Raw genomic sequence first — 19,724 nt, forward strand, 5'->3', positions numbered from 1 at the left:
TTTGAATTCATTTCATTATGTTCTTACATGTTCACTTATCTTATCTGGAAATCAAGCAGCATTTTGTGTTGGAGATTTGACGTGATTTATAACAGAACTTTAAAATACTTTAAAGTTTAAAGTCCCACATTCTGAACTTGACCTCTATAGTTAGATTCCTCTTGGTTTTTGTGATCTTTTAAGATTTGTTCTACAAGTTTTCCAGTAAATTGTGGAATAGATGAATCCATATCTCAGGACAACAGTCTGTCTTGAGGTTACTTGAATGGTTTGTCCTACCACAATTTTGTCATGATCTTGTATATAATATTTCTTCTAGACTTAATTGATTAGGACTACAGAGTTTTTGACTCAAGACACTAAAGTTCTAATCAGTGAGATTCAGTCTTGCTAAGAAATAAAGCTGGTGAAATGAATATATTGTCCTGTGTGTCATAATTTAGAATATGAAGATCTCATTATTAGATCTGAAGTTTAGGTCTAGGAAATGAATAGTGTCAGTATTAGAAAATGAATCAGTGAATACAAAATGTGGATGAAAAGCATTTTAACAGTCCAGAATCCTGGGACAGACCGATGTCTGGCCAAAACAAGAATATCATTGACAAAACAGGCATATCATTTTATGGCAGAAATGTAAATATAGTCTTTTCCAATTTAGTCACAATTATATCGGCAAAAACCAGCCCAGGTGGTGATGCCATAGATAAATAACCTGATGTATGGTTTTCAATTCTATCTTTATTAAAAGAAGCAGGAAGACATCAACAAATAAAATTATTGTAAGTTATCATTTAGCTGCATAAAACTGGAATCCAAAGGCCAGCAAAGACCTAATATAGGTAATGGATAAATAATACAGTTGTTTTAGCTGTTTCAGTTATTATACTATAAACTAGTAGTCATCATTTTCTGAGAGGAAGAGTCTTTGACTGAGGAGTTATTATTGGATCGGGATGCACAGGTCAAAGCTATGGACCACAGGACCACAAATACACCTGAGAGGAGAAAAGAAAAGCTGTCAATTCCAGCAAACATGTAAACACAGAACACTTTATATGTGAGCATCCTGCACATACTGACCCTGCAAGGAGTTGAGTATAGTGAAGATGTATATCCCAGCAAGGGACATGAAGGTGGTGCTGGCTAATCCCCAAGGTAACCCCAGCACACAGCTGAGGCCCAGCACTGTGGCACAATCCTTCCACAGTCTGCTCCATTTCTTTCTGTTCATCTTGTTCCAGCCACCGTCACCTATCTTACGCCCCCACAGCTTGAACACCACCAGTCCCAACATGCAGGAATTATATAGTATCACCAGGCATGGAAAGGCCACAGTAGTGATGTAGCTGACCAAAAGCCTCTGTGGGAACTCACTGCTCATCCAGCACCTGCAGGGTATTTTAAAAAAGAAGAATCAGAGAGACAATTAAAAAATAACCTGCTTGAGGACAGTGAATAAATAGCAAAGTTGAAATCACAATGTGCACTTGCTAAGAATTCAAATCCATTATGTGGTGCATATTGAAAATTGTCACAATGAATCTTGATTTCTTACATCTGCACTGTTGAACTGGAGTTGTTAGCATCAGTCAGTTCCAGACTGTATTTCCCATAAACACCTGAAATCCCACAAGCCACTGCAATCAGTGTAGGAAGACCTGCATAAAGACATGAAAGACAGAGTTTATTCCAACAAGCCCTGACTGTATGGTTATCTGCGGTGGTGCAAATGAATTCCTTTACATTAAGATTTTGAATTAAAGTCATTGTCTAAGTAACATAGAGAAGAATCTTTTCCAGTTCAAGGTACTCAAAGGACCTTTGGTTACATTTTACTGTACAATGACTGAGACCAACAAAAAGTCAACCGTTAATATTCAAACATTTCCTTCCTTGTTTTGAAACTTGCATTCATTACATCTGCTGCAGACTTCTTTTACTCTTATTGCATTGCTATTTCTTTTGGTGCAGCTGCCTGCAGCAGCCAACGGAAATGTATATCACAGTCATTAACCTGCAGACTTACTATTTGTTAAAAGGGATGTGTGCTGTGTAAAGTTTGACACAGTGCTCCACTAGACCGTTAATAATGTAGGAGCCACCTTAAAGCAGTTATTATCAAAAGTTTTATATTAATAATGGATCTACCAGTATGTGGATGAGTACTAGTATGGAATGAGTACTAGTATGTGAAAGGTGTTGCTTGAGGAGGATTTTCACCTGACTCTGCAATTTAGCATCTTTCAGCTCTTTGTTTTGGTTTTACAGCTTGCAACTTACTATTTTGGTTCATTGCATTCATTAGTGTCATTTTCAGCTGCAATAAGCTGTTTTCAGTGAACAAAGCTCTAATAAACCCACTGTACGCTACCTGCTCAGACAAAGTTGAGGATTAGCTGGTGAGCATTTAGTAGCCAAAGAGACAGATTTTTTTTTTCCCAGGAGTTTGCAACAAACAACAACAGAGTTAAAAGGAGAGAGAATATTGGATTTACATTTATCAGGTGGACAGAAATATCTCTCTTAATGAATGCTAATGTTGCTTAGTATCTGCTGAATGTGTAAATAAGCAACAGTTTGCTAACAAGATTGTTATATCAACTTGTCAGTGGAAAACATGTTAGTTTACACAGCTTGTTTCCACTGTGGCCAAAAAAAAAATTATTGCAGGTTTAAGCCCCTCAACATTTCAGCTGATATTGTATATAGAACCAACTGATACAAAAGGAATATAGGGGCCTTCAGGGCCTGGGGTAGTTCAGTTGGTAATCCTGCCCTCATCGTGATACTACTGTCCTTTTGTGCATGCTACAAGACACCATATGTTTCATATTTCTGCAGTGGTGGTTGTTTTTCACTAATGTCGTCACAGTATTATAATATATAATTCTAATAAATAATTATCACTGAAAAAACAAACATTCATACATCAGTCTAATTCAGGCAATATTAATTTGGATATTTGTCTGACTGATCAACAGTACATCAGAAGACAACACCTTCATACACCTTAAAAAATTGACTTGTTGGAACGAAGTACTGTCCAACCCAAACTCCACTCACCCCATCCCACCAAGCTGAGTTTGAGCAGGTATCTCCTGACGTAGATGTTAAAGACTTGGACGAGGAGAAGGTAGAGGTGGAATCCCTCCAGAGCCGTCCAGCTGATGGTGGCCAGCAGGGACCAATGTAAAAAGAAACCGAGAGCTCCGCAAACCCAGTCGTCCTTCTTATTAAGCAGCCGAACCCAAAAGCTGCACAGCAGGAAGCTGAAGTGCAGGCAGAGCAGCGCACCTGTTAGCTGCATATGCAAACCAATGGCCTTCTCTGGACGCTGCCGTCTGTAAGGAAACAGAATACACCATATAATGAGTACATTTTTGTATTGCCTGCTCAGCACATACTACATCTGGCTATTTCTGACCTGAATTCTATCTTTTACCGATTTCATCATCACACTGTAAATAACTCCTGCCAAAGCCTAAACAATTCCACTTAAATCACATCTTCTTGAGTCCCGAATGCCATCTTTTATGTCCAGCTGAAACACAATTTTATTTTCACATATTGATCACTTTACCACGCTAAACTGGTAAAGACATCAATCAATCAAACACCTTAGCCACTGATGTAGTACTTTTTTGTTTACTCTGTGCAGGCTGGGTGGCTACCACACTAATTTGAGACTGAGTAGAGAGTCTGCTGTATTTGATCTTGATGGCTTACTTCATTACTGTATGACAATGAGGGGCTGCACCCCACAGCAGCGTCACTTAATTGATTATTAAAATCTCTGACACACTGACAGGATCAGTCAGGATCTAATGTTAAATAATGTTCTGTGTTCTTCTACACATCCTCAAGGTCAGCTGTTACACACAAAGTCCAGGTTTATACTGTTTGGATTTAAGCAGCCATCCTCTTCATATATCCTGAGCTCCATTATGTCGAGCAGCGCAGCAAAACTAAAAACTGTTATCATCTTGACAGGACTATCCAGAAAAAAAAGGATTAAATGTTTAGCTTCTAAAATACTTTTTTAGTCAGACAAGTGAAAAACAAGTTATTTTCTGGTTTTGGTTTAATTTGTATTACAACTGCTGATTTAAAGAGGGAAACAGATTAGGGGAACTTGAAAAATGGGAAGTAGATTTTTTTTTTTTAAATTCTCACTAAAACGGAAATATTAAATAATCAATTTCTTTATCCTCTTATCAAACAAGTTTAACACAGCATTGGACAGAGGGTACATGGACCTGGAGGCAGCAATGCAATTCTCCTGCCAAGTCTGCTGGGAAATAGACGACGTCAGTTGAGTAAGGGGTCTTTCAACATGGCCCAGGATGCATTGCGACCTGGCATAAACATGCATCATCTCAGAAACCACTGGTGAGGGGATATTTCACTTTGAATCATGACAAAGTGTCAAAACTCCTGCACAGTGGTTGAAAAGAAAACCACACACTAGCAAAGCAAATGAGTTTGTATTTCTCTACAGTTGATAACAGATGAGGCATGCAAGATAAAGCATCCTGTCTATGTGTCACTGGGTAAAGAGGGCTGGGACAGGATGCTTCTTTGGGCTGTCTGTAAATAAACATGCTCGGGTATCATTAAGATCTATAGTAACGCAAACATATCACACATTTTTTTTTTTGTTTTGAACCTGCATCTTGAGTTCAATCACTGACCTTGTTTGACCTACATGACCTTATGACAAACTTCTGTGACCTCGGAGTGCAAAGATGCATGCTTTCCTTTGCAGAACTGAAGTGCATACTACCAACACTTTCTTCAATGCCCCATTACTAATTTTTCGCATATTAGTAGATGCACATGTAATCACGTCTGCAGGTGAAGCAGGATATGTCTGTGTATTTGTTGCACATGCTCTCTTTTTTTGGTTTGTTCTTGTTTACTGAGGTGAGTCACACTCACCCACCTTGCATGAAAAGGCATGTGAAAACTGTACACGCAGAGAACAACACTATAAAAGAATCAACCTGTTTTGTGCATAAAAGAGCCTTTGACCCACATAACTTTTGGGCACAACACTCAAGCAGCCGAGAGTGACTAAATTAGTCATGAGTCAAAATATAAGAACAGAATCTCATCTAAAAAATTCTGCCCTGTGTCTAGAAGAAAACACTGTTGTTCTGTGAAGAAAATCCAAGAACACACATTTACCATGCATATATTGCTTCAGTCCCTTGACAAAAAGGACTTAAGAAAGATTATTATTATTATCAAAATGTTCAGTTAAAGTCAAACAAAAAACTCACTGTAGACATATATAGATGATCAAGCTGATGGCTGTGAAGAAGACGGAGAGGGCTGATCCAGTGTAGGTGATATAGTTAAGGTTCTCAGCATTTCTTTTATCCACTGATACTTTGGGGTTCTGGAAGAGGACGAGATACAATGAAAAATATTCAAACTGTATTTAAAGCTCAGAAGGCAGACAGAGCTTTCTTTAGTATAATGTACTAGTTGATTCAGGTTTACTAGTACTTAAAGTATAGCTCTGCTCTGTGCCTCTGTGACAATGTCGTTCCCCAATTACGTACCCAAGTGACAATAAAGTACCTTCAAACAGTGATAGCCTGTAGTCTTTCAGCTAGAATGAGAAAATCTGTGTGGCTGAATTAGCTGTTCGCTAAGTTCCGCTCCCCTCAGTTACTGTTACTACACTTGTTGAGCTTTACTTCTCACACAGTACATAATGCACTTTACCATGATAACAGTGGCTGATTTACTACTCAAATTTTTTTTGTAATTTTTTGACTCATTGATTTCAGACAGAGGTTGACAAAAGCAGGATTCTCATTTCTAGCCAGCAACCGTTCATTTGGTCGTCTGTAATGTCAACTTTCTCTGACAGATTTGATCAGCTGTAGCTAGATAATTAGGCTAACGTTAACTAGCTCCATGAGTTAGTCAAGAAAAATGTTTAATATTTCCAGCTGCCTCATTTTAAAATTATAATCTCATAGGCTACTTGATACCTACATGATAATGTGTTAAAAAAAAAAAAAAGCTAACACGTCTCAGGCAAAATGTCTGTTCCCTCCAGCTGAGTAGTTAGCTAACCCTTTGGAAAGTCTCTGTTCTATTCAAGTGTCCCAGTTAGCCAAGACAGTGTGGCAGTGAGCCAGAATGCACAATACCAAGACCCTGAAACTGAAGCAGCCACGTGGAATTCAGCCATTATAATATTAGATTATTCACACCTGTACTTTTCCTCCTGTGACATACTGCATGATGTGAACATGTTAAGTTCACAGTTTTTTAAGTCTGTGTTCAGTCAAGTGTCCATATGGACACTGACAGTTTTTCCTTGCTATAATCATTCCTCCTGTTCATACTGGCTATGAGAAGATCCCCTTCAAATGTGCTTTCAATGTAAGTGATGGAGGCCAAAATCCACACAGTCATTTTGTGCAAAAATGCATTTAAAAGTTTATCTGGCTTATATGAGGCTTCATCAGTCTGAGTTAGTCATATCAAGTGGATATCTGCCACATTTACAGTCTTTTTAGCATCAGATTCCCTCTTTGTGTTTCCTTGGACAGTGTTTCACTGTTAAACAGCAGAAGTATAGTAACAAACAGAGGAACGTCAGCACTAAAAAGACTGTAACATTGACATATCTACTTGATTGGACTCATTTGGGTGGCTTCATATTAGCTTTAGATAAACCTTTAAATACATTTATGCACAGGATAAGGCTTGTGGATTTTGTCCCCCATCACTTACATTGTAAGTGCATTATAAAGGGATCTTCTACTGGCCAGTATTAACAGGAGGAATGATTATGGCAAGAAAAATGTATTAAAATGTGTGAATGTGTGAGAAAATGACTGAAAAAAGAACAAATACTGAGAGGAAATAGTCTGTACAAAGATGCTTTTACCACAAGCACAGCAAAGAAGCTCAGGTGGTAACAGCTACAAATGAAATGAGTTCCATTGTCTTTGGTATCACTGACTTTACTCCAGTGACCTGAAAACACACAGACACATATAAAAGAGTTAATCTTTTTATTTGAGAGAAAAATTGAGGTGAAACTCACTGTAGACTGATCTGCTGTATGTAACCCACCTGTTCCATCACCCAGCTCTGACTCCTCCCAAAACACACAAGTCCCATTTTCCACCTGAAACATATATTACAAAAACATAAGAGGAAAGCAGATTGTGACACTTTTGTAATGCTAGCACAACTGGTTTTGTCATTTTACCTCTTTGTTGTGTTTGAAGATTAATTTGATGGGTTGTGGGAGGTTTCTGACTGGGGAGTTCCCTGCCTTCACTACCAGCACTGACCCCCCCATAACAGTGCCTTGCCTGTGGACAGGAGGGCTGGGTGTGAATGCTCTCCCCCGTCCTTTTGGGAGCGGGGAACTCAGCTGCAACAATGGACAAGTAGCGATACATGACATGAGGGCTTGGATGAAGTTAATTTGAAGTGTAGAAGAATTGCAACAACATGAGCTACAGTATCAACCTTTCCTCAGTTTTATTTGTACACAACAGCTGACTTTGGTCATACAGAGTTTATGGAAATCAGTGCAAATCAGCATGAAAAGAAAATGCAACCAACTTAAAGTGGAAGCTAACATTAGGCTCCACTTCCTTATCTATTCTCCTGAAAAAAAAACTTCCTAATTCACCTGCCTCTCTGTATATACATGTCCATTGTGATTAGTATTGAATAATACAGGCAACCGAGGAGTAACTAAAGAAGTCTCCTGTTGCTCAAAGTTTGCATGTTCAGCTACTGACCTTGAAATAAGTGCTGCTGAGCACAGTGATCACCAGCTGTACCTTCTCCTCAGGATCATCTCCTCTGCATGTCTGTAGAGCTGAGGATGGGATGCGAACCCCGTGTTCAAGAGTAGGACTCTCCTCAGCCTAAAAAAACACAAGTACACACAAAAACATCACAAACACCAAGGAAAACATGTATGTAAAGGTTCTATTTGTAAGAATCAGAAATTCTCTCTAATTGGTGACACCAGTGACTGTTGAGTGAGCTGCAGTCAACATCCTGCTATTCTCGCTTGCGTGCTCGCTTCTCATAATAACATAAAAGATCTCTAATGTTGTGTTTTGCACTGTGTTTCAGCAAAGCATCTCTCACTCCCAGTCAATCAGTTTTGTTGTGAAATGTGTGCTTATTATCACCTTCGGACTATCAACAGAAAAAACTAAAGAGGTAGCTCCGGAGTGGGCGACTTGTCATTGCAGGGATGTTTAGTTGTGAAATGTATAGTGGTTGACGGAGGCAGTTATCCGTGTCATTAGCTGGAGAGCTAATATCTGCAAGGTGTTTCTACTCAGTTTGTTGTGTTGTATTGTTGTGTCGTTATGCTGGTTGTTTGTTGACGTCAGCGAGAGAGAGACAAGGCTTTTTGTGGTCACATAGAAACCAGTCCACAGGCTGTGACATGCATCCGAGAAAGACAGGGAAGGTCTCATTTTTTATGTAACATTACAGCCTGTTCACTCATTGGCAATAAAAATGATGAATACATGTACTTGTAACTTGTTGAGGATGATTTTAATTGTTCTGGTTTTTTGTACGTTCCAAGAAAGACATCCTGAACTCGTATGTATGATGTGGAATATGTAAAATTATTATTATTCTCTGTCTTTAATCACTCTTGATGAACAACACAAAAACATTTTTTTCTCCTGTTTTGCTCATTTGTTGGTGAATTCCATATAAAACTTCATATAGTTTTACCTCTAAGAACCAAGACAGAAGCTGCACGGTCTGTTACCCCAAATTTTGACCTCACCTCTTGAGACGAGTTCACCCTCTGTTGAATGAAGTTTAGCATACCACGGCCTCTTATCGTACATTTTCGAATGTTGTGGTCATAACACCTACCAACACAGACACATTTCAGCATTTCAGCAAACCAAGCAAAGTTATACAGAAAGATAACTACATGAATCAATTATTTCTATGAGAAAACTTTTAGATTAACAACTACTGGTCCTGCTGAGTAAAAACATTGCAGATTTGTGACATTAATTTAAGGATTATCGTACACAGTCATTTATGGGTTGAGAAAAAGCTCAAAACCTTGATATTCACAGAGTCATGTATATGATATACGGTATGTTATAATTCATTTGCTCAGTCGCTTTTTATGTCCTTTTTTACTTTCAGGTTGTCTTTCACAATCATATCAAAGCTACTCCAGCATTCATTAGACATCAGGGAACATTGGTGTAGTAGATAGATGTATATTGCCCTTAAAAGGAGGAATGTAAGATCTACAGCATGAGCTTAGTATCCACTGAATGAGTTACCTGGTCCAGGAGACATTACGTTGGTGACACTCAGAGAAGACACTTGCACAGGAGCCTGTCAGAGTGACAGAGAAAGAAAGTCAAATAGTTGAAGATACTACAGTGTATGGATGGATACACACTGGATACAAGATTGACAGTACAAGATAAAACATGCTAATGACAGATCTCACTCCAGAATAAGAACATGAGAGGAAACTGTTCACCACTTACTTGGGGAACCTTTGGTGTTTTGTGTTTCACCCCTGGCTGGTGTAGAGTCACTAACGCTGGATAGCGTAGTAGGAACTGGAGTGCCTTTGGGTTTTAGGTTTGCTGATTCACGACCTTGATATATATATATTAATAGTTCAAGTGGTGCTCACCTCACAAGCACACAACCATTAACACAAAATAAACATGTGGAAAAACTCACCATCAGCTTGAGTTGTAGAAACCCAGACGAGTGAGACGAGACAAAGAGTCATCCACATCCTCTCTCACTGTTCCTCAAACACACGTATGGTCTATCAGTTCAACACACTGCACTGTTCTGCTTGTTTGAGGTTGTTTGAGTCACATCGGCATACATCACATGTTGGTGGCAGAGTGAGGGTTGACAGGAAGTGATCCATATCAGATATGTTTTCAAACGAAGTACAATGACGTAAGGATTTTTACAGAGAGCTAGTGAAGTTGAGTTTTAAAAGAAATCTAATTAACATATTTATCTGCTCATGAGAGAATGACTTATATTTATATGAATCACTGAGCCAAGCTAAAATGTTATTTATTAGTTATATCATTTATAATAGACAATATCACATACATGTTTGTAGTTGTTCATAGAAACAAATGATGGAAATATTTTATAATGATTTTTCACTCTAGGCACTGCCTAGAATGAAGGGGAAGTTTCTCAAATGTGACACTTTTCCAATACGCAAGCAGAAAGAAGTCAAGTCATAGTGGTCAACAATTCAGACACTTACTGTTAGCGGGGGAAGTGAAAGAGACAGACCTGCATCACTTAATGTGTTCCAAAGGTGGCAGCTCACATGAAAAAATGAAGTTGGCTTTGGCAAAACTCGACATTCTCCTATAATGCTTTATTTTATTCATAAACACATGCAATATTCAAGGTTTGTGAGGGAAAAAACTTTAATGAAAATTGATTTAAAGGCCAGGCTCACAACTTTTCAAATTTCTCTTAAAACCACAGTCAGGAGCCCAAATGAACATTGAAATAGGTTTTTCTAGTCATAATCATTCCTCCTGTTCATACTGACCATCAGAAGATCTCTTCATAATGCACTTACAATGTAAGTGACGAAGGCTAAAATCCACAGTCCTCCTTCTGTTCAACAATGTATTTAAAAGTTTATCTGATGCTAATATGAAGCTTCAGTCATCCAAATGAGTCAAATCAATTAGATATCGTTAAATGAGTCTTTTTAGTGCCAGAGTCCCTCTTTTTGTTAATTAGGAGGGAAACACTGTCCAAAGAATCACAAAGAGGGAATTTGATGCTAAAAAGACTGTAAATGTGGCAGATATTCACTTGATGACTAACTCAGACTGCTGAAGCCTCATATAAACTTCAGATGAACTTTTGCACAAAATGACTGTGTGGACACACTGTGGATTTTGGCTCCCATCACCTATATTGAAAGCACATACACTGTTCATATGGACACATGACTGTTGTTTTAAGACACATTTGAGAAATTAGGAACCTGTCTAAACAAAGATTTATGTTTCTGTAAAGAAAATTGCTTTGTAACTTAATTTACAGTAAGGCTACTATGAGCAGGGTTATTAGGAGACTTACATGTTGCTATAGTTACATGATGGGGGATTATCAGGGGAAGTTTGATTACATCTGGGCTTTATCATATGGACTAATGTCAGGAAAGGGTTGGGGTTCTAATCAGATTTGATTCCTGAAGTCTTCACTGGAGTTGAAGTCATCCTGTCCTTCATATCTCTCTTCCTCTGCTTGAGGAAACCTTGACAAAGAAACACATGTTACAACATCTTGGGTGGAGTTACAAGCTGGTGAAAGAGAACCTGAACAGACACACGTGACAAAAAACTAACTGCCAACAGAGAGACACACAATATGGGGTAGTTCATATATCCTGAGCCCAGCAAGGCCAGGCCTCAGGTGGTCCCCATGAGGCAGGTAAGACCCAGCACAGTGAGGCCACTAAATGTAATCATATTCATAATTTCATACGTGTTTAGCAAAATCAAAACAGTTCTTTAATCAGCACGAGTATTTTCTTTGTGTGTGTTGCCAAAAAATAAAAACAATTAGCACATTGTTACCAGATAAGATTTTGGTAGCACTTCACGTAAAGTCCCCCCGTTTAGCATTTATCATGTGTATTATCACTCACTATCTGTTTAAACACCGCCTCCACTTATGTGAGCCCACAGGAGATGTTTATAGCCTTTGCGTCAATTCTCATGCAAAAACATCCTGCTGAAGTCTTCCAGGAACCAGCTTTCAAATGAAAAAAAAATCAAAAAGCATTTTGAGCAGCAAATTATCTCTCATCTCATTACTTTCAATTGGATGTTTTGTATTATTTATTGGTTGTATCTGTTTTAAATGTTTAGAGGCCTCAGTGTCAATATGATGCTACATTCAGTAATATTTTGATGATATGAATTATTTTAAAATCAGTTTCTTGTGAATTCCCCTAACTTTACTCTTTGAAGAAAATTCATTCATTTACCAAGAAAAGAATCCATAAGCACCACTGGAGCATTATAAAGTCTTTATATAAACCTTTATTCATAAAGCAATTTTCAAAATTAAAATCCACAAATATAACATCAAATCAAAGTGAGAACTTAAAGGTAACAAGAGACGTCAACTGGACCAGAATAAAATTACTAAAACAGATTCCAGTAATATAAGATTAAAGAAAAACCAGGATAAGATCTCAGAAAAAAAAGATTGTTTTAATAAGAGATGCAAAGGTTCTGTGGTTTTTTTGCTATTTAATACATCTGGAGTTCTGTACACATCTGCAGCATGATAATAAGCTAAGAAGCTGTTGCAATAATCAGAGCATGAGTAAATAAACACATGTAAGAAGGTACTGTCTCTCTACACATGTCATATACATCTTGAAATGCCCATGTGGCTTAATGTATGTAGGCCAAACAAAGCGCCATCTCAAACTAAGAGTTGCTGAACATAAGAAATGGTAATATGGATTATGCCATTGCTAGACACTACAAGGAGAAAAACCATGGGTCAGCTACGTCCCTCAAATTTATCGGCATTGAAAGAGTGCGACGCAATCCAAGAGGTGGTGACTTGATTAACCAGCTCTTAAGAAGTGAGGCATTTTGGATTTATGAATTGAATACTATTGAACCTTATGGACTTAATGAAACACAGGATTTGAGTTCTTTTCTGTGATATGAGTATGTTAACTTTATGAAACACAGGATTTGAGTTTTCATCTGAGATATGTAAATATTAACTTTTATTTCTCTCCACAGGCTATTTGGACTCTTAGGGAGAGATGAGCCACTGGCACTCACCCTTCCCATTTAGTGATGTAGAGGGACAGCTGTAGGACCTGTCGTCCATTCTGCTTAGGGAATTCTACCCATCCTATTCAGTCAGTTGTTTACGGGATGTAATGAAGTTTAATTATATAAAATGGTGTAATTCTTGTAACTTTGTGCAACATTAATCACGTCATGTTTTTTGTAATATGTATATTTTCATTTTCGTGCCCTTTGTAAAATGTTCACTTTGAGAAAATGAAGACTGTGATAATTAGTCATGTGACTCAAATGTATTTATCAGACCTGTGAGTACTCAGCAGTTGTACTGAGCGAACCTGAAAAAGCTACAGGCGAAACTCGTTGTTCGCTCTTAATAAAGTCACAGTAAAGTCATTACAGTGTGCGGTGGTTAATTTTGATTTTCACATGTAAGAAGGTCTCTGCATCTTTAAAAGTTAAAAGCAATTTCAAATTGTGAATATTGAAAAAATTGAAATATTTCAAAGCTTCATGGCATGATGTTCAAAACCCAAAGTACCATCAAACAGAACACCAGGGTTTATTTCAATAGATGTGATCTGATCGAACAGGGAACCTGTGGATGGCAGAGTTTGTCTATATAACTGGAACCCAACGACAGTGATTATTGTTTCTACTTCTTTAAGACATTGCGTAGGCAATATGATAGAGAAATAAACCACTTATAATCATCTCTCTCATGTAGTCAGGGATTGTCCAGGGATGCTGCGGTGCAGCTGATTCATATCATAACATATCAAAGTGATGCTTTATTTTTTATTTTATTTTATTTATTTATTTGCAATATTTGTTAATATTTCTTCTTATTTCTCTTCATCCTTAACCTTTTGTCTTTCTTGTTGTTCTTTTTGTTTTTGTTCTTCCTCCTCTCCACCTCCATCCTCCTTCTTCTCCACTAGGTGTGACTAAACATCACCAATCCACCAGGAGGTGCTATAACAAGCCATGGAGCACAATGGTAGTTGAGTCTGCGCCAAATCATCTCTTAATAAACCATTTTGCATTTAATTTTAGTGGTTACATCTCTTGTAATTATACTTTTGCTAATTGAGCTTGTTTCTAATTTCTTATTAATAATAGATTAATATGTAATGTAAATAAAAATTGTTTTGTATTTACTAAATTTGTATGGCAACTTCTGTTCAATAAAAGGTGTTATTCTATCATATTGTTAACATATCATTAGCCATATTGTTAAACATGATTAAATAATCAACAATCAAAAATAAATTCATATAATATAACATAATATATTACAAAACATTAAACACAGTATGTGTTATTAGAGAGATTAGATGATGTAAAAATAATGTTCATGCTACTGTAAGACAAACAGTGACCTGATGATTACTCTGATGAGCCCTTGAAAGAGTCTTGAAAATAATCTGCAATGTAAAGAAAGAAAGAAAGAAAGAAAGAAAGAAAGAAAGCAACACTGCAGCAAAGAATGTTTTTCTTGGGTCAGTCAGAGTGTCCTTCAACTCTTTACAAGTCGGTGTCACAGAGTTACTTAACTTTTGGCTTGATTTATATGTTTGTCAATGTGTGTGTTAAGAATCGTAAATATAAAGAAAGCGACTAAGATATTTGAAATCAAAGAGTACATTTGAACAGTAGCACAACTTTACAATGACCAGATTTTAAATATGTCTGGGATCCTAAAATACTGTACACATCACCTACACCAGAGGTTTGAGTGAGCAACAGAGGCAGGACATTGCAAAGTAAGATCAAAACTATAAGATTTAAGCAGTCCTTTGTTCCTTCTGCTGCAGCCATCTGTGCCTTATCTTTCACCATTGTTACAGGCACTTCTGAACTGTTTTATTGTCATATGTGTCAAATTTTTAAATTGATTTTCAGGGTCATACAGTTCATACAGGATTTTTATAGATGATCTCCTCTGATTTAGTTGTCTTTACTTTGTGTTTTATTTTTTTGGCCTCTCCAACCAAATAAATTACCATTTAACCATTAAATTAGATAATAATATTAAATGTGATTTCATTTGACCATCAGCAAATCAAGTTATTGTTCAGATTTGATTATATTTGGACTGTCCATTATACATGGACACCAAAACACCTAATAAAGGTTACACATGAAACATTTGTTTTAGCATTGTATATTAGTTATTGAGACCGGTATCCATTATCTTTGAGGCTCGTCAATCAAAGACCATGACCACAGAAACACAAATACACCTGAGGGGAGAAAAGAAAAGCTGTAAATTTGTCTTCCAGTCTTACATATAAGCAGTATTTACTCTATGAGGATCCAGAACATACTGACCTGACAGGGAGTTGAGTACAGTGAACAGGTACAGCTGGGGGAGGGAGATTAAGGTGGCGCCGCCTAACACCCATGGTAACCCCAGAACACAGCTGAGACCCAGCACTGTGGCACAGTCCTTCCACAACCTGCTTCCTTTCTCTCTGTTCATCACGTCCCCGCCACCTCCTCTCAGCCCCTGCAGCTTGCAAACCACCAGTCCCAGCATACAGGAATTACACAGTATCAACAGTAACAGAAGGGCCATAGTAATGACATAGCTGACCAAAAGCCTCTGTGGGAACTTGCTGCTCATCCAGCACCTGCAGGTTGGTAAAAATGTTTAAGCAGAAAGCTTTGAATTCCAAATAACCTGCTTGTTGGTGGAGAATAAGGAAGAGCAGAGCAAATCACAGTGTATACTTGCTGAAAATTCAAACACCCAAGGTGGTTACATATTTAAAATCCTAACAATGAATCTTGGTTTCTTACATCTGCACTGTTGTGTGGTTGTTGGCATCCCTCAGTTCCAGACTGTATTTCCCATAAACACCTGAAACCCCACAAACCACTGCAATCAGTGTAGGAAGACCTGCATAAAGACATGAAAGACAGAGTTTATGTCAACAAGCCCTGACTGTATGGTTGCATGTATTGATTTAAGGAAATTAAATGAAATGCAACAACTATTCGACAGTTTCACTGTCCAACTCAGAATCCACTCACCCCATCCCACCAAGCTGAGTTTGAGCAGGTATCTCTTCACATTTAAGACTTGGACTAGGAGAAGGTAGAGATGGAATCCCTCCAGAGCTGTCCAGCTGATGGTGGCCAGCAGGGACCAGTGTAAAATGAGACCCATAACTTGGCAAACCCAGCCCTCCTCGTTCTCATTCTGCTGCAACACTAACATACTGCACACCAGAAAGCTGAGGTGGAGGCAGAGCAGTGCCCCTGCTAGTTGCATATGCACACCGATCACCTTCTCTGGACGCCAATTTCTGGAAGGAAAATAGTATATTAAGTCAATTTTATAGTGCAACACTCATATCATGTGTCATGTGTAGTATGTGCTAATAACAGTGCTTGAAGTGGAAAAAAATAAGTGCCGGTACTCCCCTTATTCACATGTTGGCGTGTGTATCGGTCTGTATCAGCAAATCATTAAGTATTACATTTTTACAGTATTTCTACAGTAAATAAAAGATACTAGGCAGGGGCAGAGCTAGACTCTCAGCGCAGAGGGGTCGGCGCATTTTCAAGGGGCCCTTCTGATAAAGTCATTTTAAAAATTCAAACCTGTCAAAACGCTGATGGATCCTATCCTATCCATAAACACAAATTGTCACTTATTGAGCCAAGCAAGCCCATGTCTAAGAAAACATATAGTAAAGGCACTTTGTCAAGCAAGCTTATTCTGAAGGAAAAAAAAGACAGGTTGCCAGGTTCAAGTGTTCAAGTGTTTCAGCACCGAGGACAGCACGCGGAGCACTACGAGCATTGATTGACAAACGGTTCAGCACCACCACCGATAGACAGCGACAGGCTAGGTGCACTGTCTCCATGTCTACTATGTCTTTCTTACACAGGAATAACATGAACATAAAATGGACACAGCAGTCTACAACACTACACAAGGCCTACTCAAACATAAAAGAGACACATACTGCAACCACACTAATACATTTTTGTTTTAAAACGCACAACATTTGCTACATTAATGCCTAGCATCCACACTACTCCAGTGTTTGCGAACCCCTAAAACAGAGACTTTTGAAAATGCTGCTGACCCTGTTTTAGTTTTAAAACTCTTGGATTGCGACTTTCTTAAAAACAATGATGCAGGCACCCATGTTCACTTCCTGATTGGGTCTTACCAGTCATGACTTATACTCATATTGCTGTTTTTGCTGTAGTGCAACAGGGATTTCTCATAATTATCTTGTTTTTGTAAAAAAATATATGACATACAAGCATTTAGATGTTTCAAATATACAGAACTAAACTTCAAAGATTTTAATTTCTGACAAACAATTCACAAGGTTCCATATACATAATTTATACATTTATAATATCTATGCATTCATAGACTGAACTAGATTTGCCAATATTTTATTTCTGTTTTTGGCTTTGGCCTCTTTCCGATGTGGATTCTGGGATAGTGTACATTATTTTAGTACATAAAACACCTAAAATGCACATAAAAGAACAATTGTGTGTGGTTTGCATTTGAATGGTAACCCTATGCTTGACAACACATGGGGCATGATTTAAATGAAGATCATGCAAGCCATGAGGAGATGGCTGGAATGGAAAAGGTGCTCTTTATGAAATTCTGGACATAATGGACCTGAAAGCATATGTCAAGTTATTACATTTTTAACAAAAAAGTTGCCACTAAACTCAAAATGTAATAACTTATTACATTATGTGCAAAAAGTTATTATGTTACGCACTCACCATTTTTATCACATTATTATTACATTTTGAGTTTTTATTACATATTTTTAATTACATTATGTGCAGTTATTACATTATGAGTTTCTACAGACTCTCTAGAGCCATGTTTAAATAAGCAAGAAAAGAGAAGCAATGTGATCAAATAGGTCAAAAAATATCAGTATGATGGAAACAGGAAAACAAGTTCTTGATCAAGAAGACTAAACCACATCTGAAGATATCTGATATATTTGATCTTACAGGAAGGAAACAGTTACTTTGTGAAACCAGTCCGATAGTAACTCAAACACTCAAATGCACACACTTAACTCACACATATTGCTTTTGTTGTCATATTTTTGTCATATATTGTAAAGCTTGAAAAAAAAGAAAAGACGCATTTTTTAAAAACATAAAATAATCGCTTTTTAACAATTTTACGGTATTTCATTTGTTTTGTTTTTTCACCTTTGTTTATTCAGGGGGGAGTTTCACTGAGAGCTCTCTCTCTCTCAGGAATGCCCTGATCACATTCACACAGTTACACATTCACACCTGGAAGCTGCCCAGTACAACCACAGTCTGATCTGCTGCCACTGAGCAGCTCCACTGGAGCAGTTGGGGTTAAGGGTCTTGCTCAAGGGCACCTCAGTGATGGTAATGAGGGAGGGGCAAGTACTGCTTTTCACTTTCCCCACCGTGATTTATGCTGCCGGTCCAGGGGATTGAACCGATAACCTTCTAGTGACAAGCTTACTTTCGCTAACCTTTAGGCACCACTGCCCTCTCTACACTCTTGAGTAATAGGGATGTAGAAAAAACTCACTGTAGACATATATAGATGATCAAGCTGTTGGCTGTGAAGAAGACGGAGAGTGCAGGTCCAATGTAGGTGATATAGCCAAGGTTCACAACATTTCTTACATCCACTGATGCTAGGGCCCTCTGGAACAGGAAGAGATGCAATAAACATGAAATATTTGTATTAAGTTGTATTAAGCCCGATGGGTCTTCAATATAAAATATTGATAATTTTTTTAGGTTCATTCACTCCACAGCAGAACTGTACAGTTCTACTCTATGTCTCTATGACAAGCTCAGACTCTAAACAGTAGAAAGCTTATCACTAGGGCGGTTCCCTATATAAGTACAACATGGTTCCCTTTTTGCAAGTGAATTTTTCTACTCCTATATTACCATCAAAAGTAAAATTACACAACAATTGCTACGGAAATTTGATAGAAATTTCTAGCTCAAACTATCAGAAACAACTATGAATAAACAAATTACATTTTCCATTGGAGAGGGAGGCTGCTATTTTATAGACTCAGTTATTTAAAACTCAGCAAGCTTCTGAAAGCTTCCTTTAATGGGAGGGACATTATTCAGCACATGAGGTAGCGATGTGGCTGGTAAGAGAGCTGATAGTGAGAGGAAATGTTCTGTTGAAAGATTTTACCACAAGCACAGCAAAGAAACTCAGATGGTTGCAGCTACAAATACACTCAGTTTCAGTGAAGGTGGTATGACAACCGTCTGGGCTCCAATGGCCTGAAAACACACAGACACATATAAAAGAGTTAATGTTTTTATTTGAGAGAAAAATTGAGGTGAATCTCACTGTAGACTGATCTGCTGTATGTAACCCACCTGTTCCATCACCCAGCTCTGACTCCTCCCAAAACACACAAGTCCCATTTTCCACCTGAAACATATATTACAAAAACATAAGAGGAAAGCAGATTGTGACACTTTTGTAATGCTAGCACAACTGGTTTTGTCATTTTACCTCTTTGTTGTGTTTGAAGATTAATTTGATGGGTTGTGGGAGGTTTCTGACTGGAAAGTTCCCTGCCTACACTACCAGCACTGACTCCCCCATAACAGTGTCTTGCCTGTGGACAGGAGGGCTGGGTCTGAGTACTCTCCCCTGTCCTTTTGGCAGCGGGGAACTCAGCTGCAACAATGGACAAAAGTGCCAGAAGTGATGCATGACATGAATGCTGGGATGAATTCATTTGAAGTAAAGTGTAGAAGAATTGCAACAGTATGAACTACAGTATCAACCTTTCCTTGATTTTAATAGTACACAACAGCTGACTTTGGTCATACAGAGTTTATGGAAACCAGTGCAAA

General features: G+C 37.9%; 1 protein-coding gene across 1 annotated transcript in view; it reads right to left on the reverse strand.

Moving 5' to 3' along the window:
* Positions 1-722: 722 nt before the first annotated feature.
* Positions 723-19,724, reverse strand: part of LOC137189006 (uncharacterized) — a 48,964-nt gene continuing 29,962 nt past the window's right edge. The window contains 21 exon segments of the mRNA XM_067598628.1: positions 723-998; positions 1,084-1,391; positions 1,559-1,661; positions 3,067-3,344; positions 5,286-5,404; positions 6,917-7,005; positions 7,105-7,159; positions 7,244-7,411; positions 7,788-7,916; positions 8,807-8,894; positions 9,327-9,381; positions 9,540-9,653; positions 9,742-9,806; positions 15,043-15,082; positions 15,171-15,472; positions 15,642-15,741; positions 15,876-16,150; positions 18,415-18,533; positions 19,048-19,139; positions 19,239-19,293; positions 19,378-19,545. Of these exon segments, the coding sequence (XP_067454729.1) occupies positions 889-998; positions 1,084-1,391; positions 1,559-1,661; positions 3,067-3,344; positions 5,286-5,404; positions 6,917-7,005; positions 7,105-7,159; positions 7,244-7,411; positions 7,788-7,916; positions 8,807-8,894; positions 9,327-9,381; positions 9,540-9,653; positions 9,742-9,806; positions 15,043-15,082; positions 15,171-15,472; positions 15,642-15,741; positions 15,876-16,150; positions 18,415-18,533; positions 19,048-19,139; positions 19,239-19,293; positions 19,378-19,545 (2,832 nt within the window). The 3' untranslated portion in view covers positions 723-888.

The sequence above is a fragment of the Thunnus thynnus genome, chromosome 1, assembly GCF_963924715.1.
Source record: "Thunnus thynnus chromosome 1, fThuThy2.1, whole genome shotgun sequence".
In the NCBI taxonomy this organism is placed as follows: domain Eukaryota; kingdom Metazoa; phylum Chordata; class Actinopteri; order Scombriformes; family Scombridae; genus Thunnus; species Thunnus thynnus.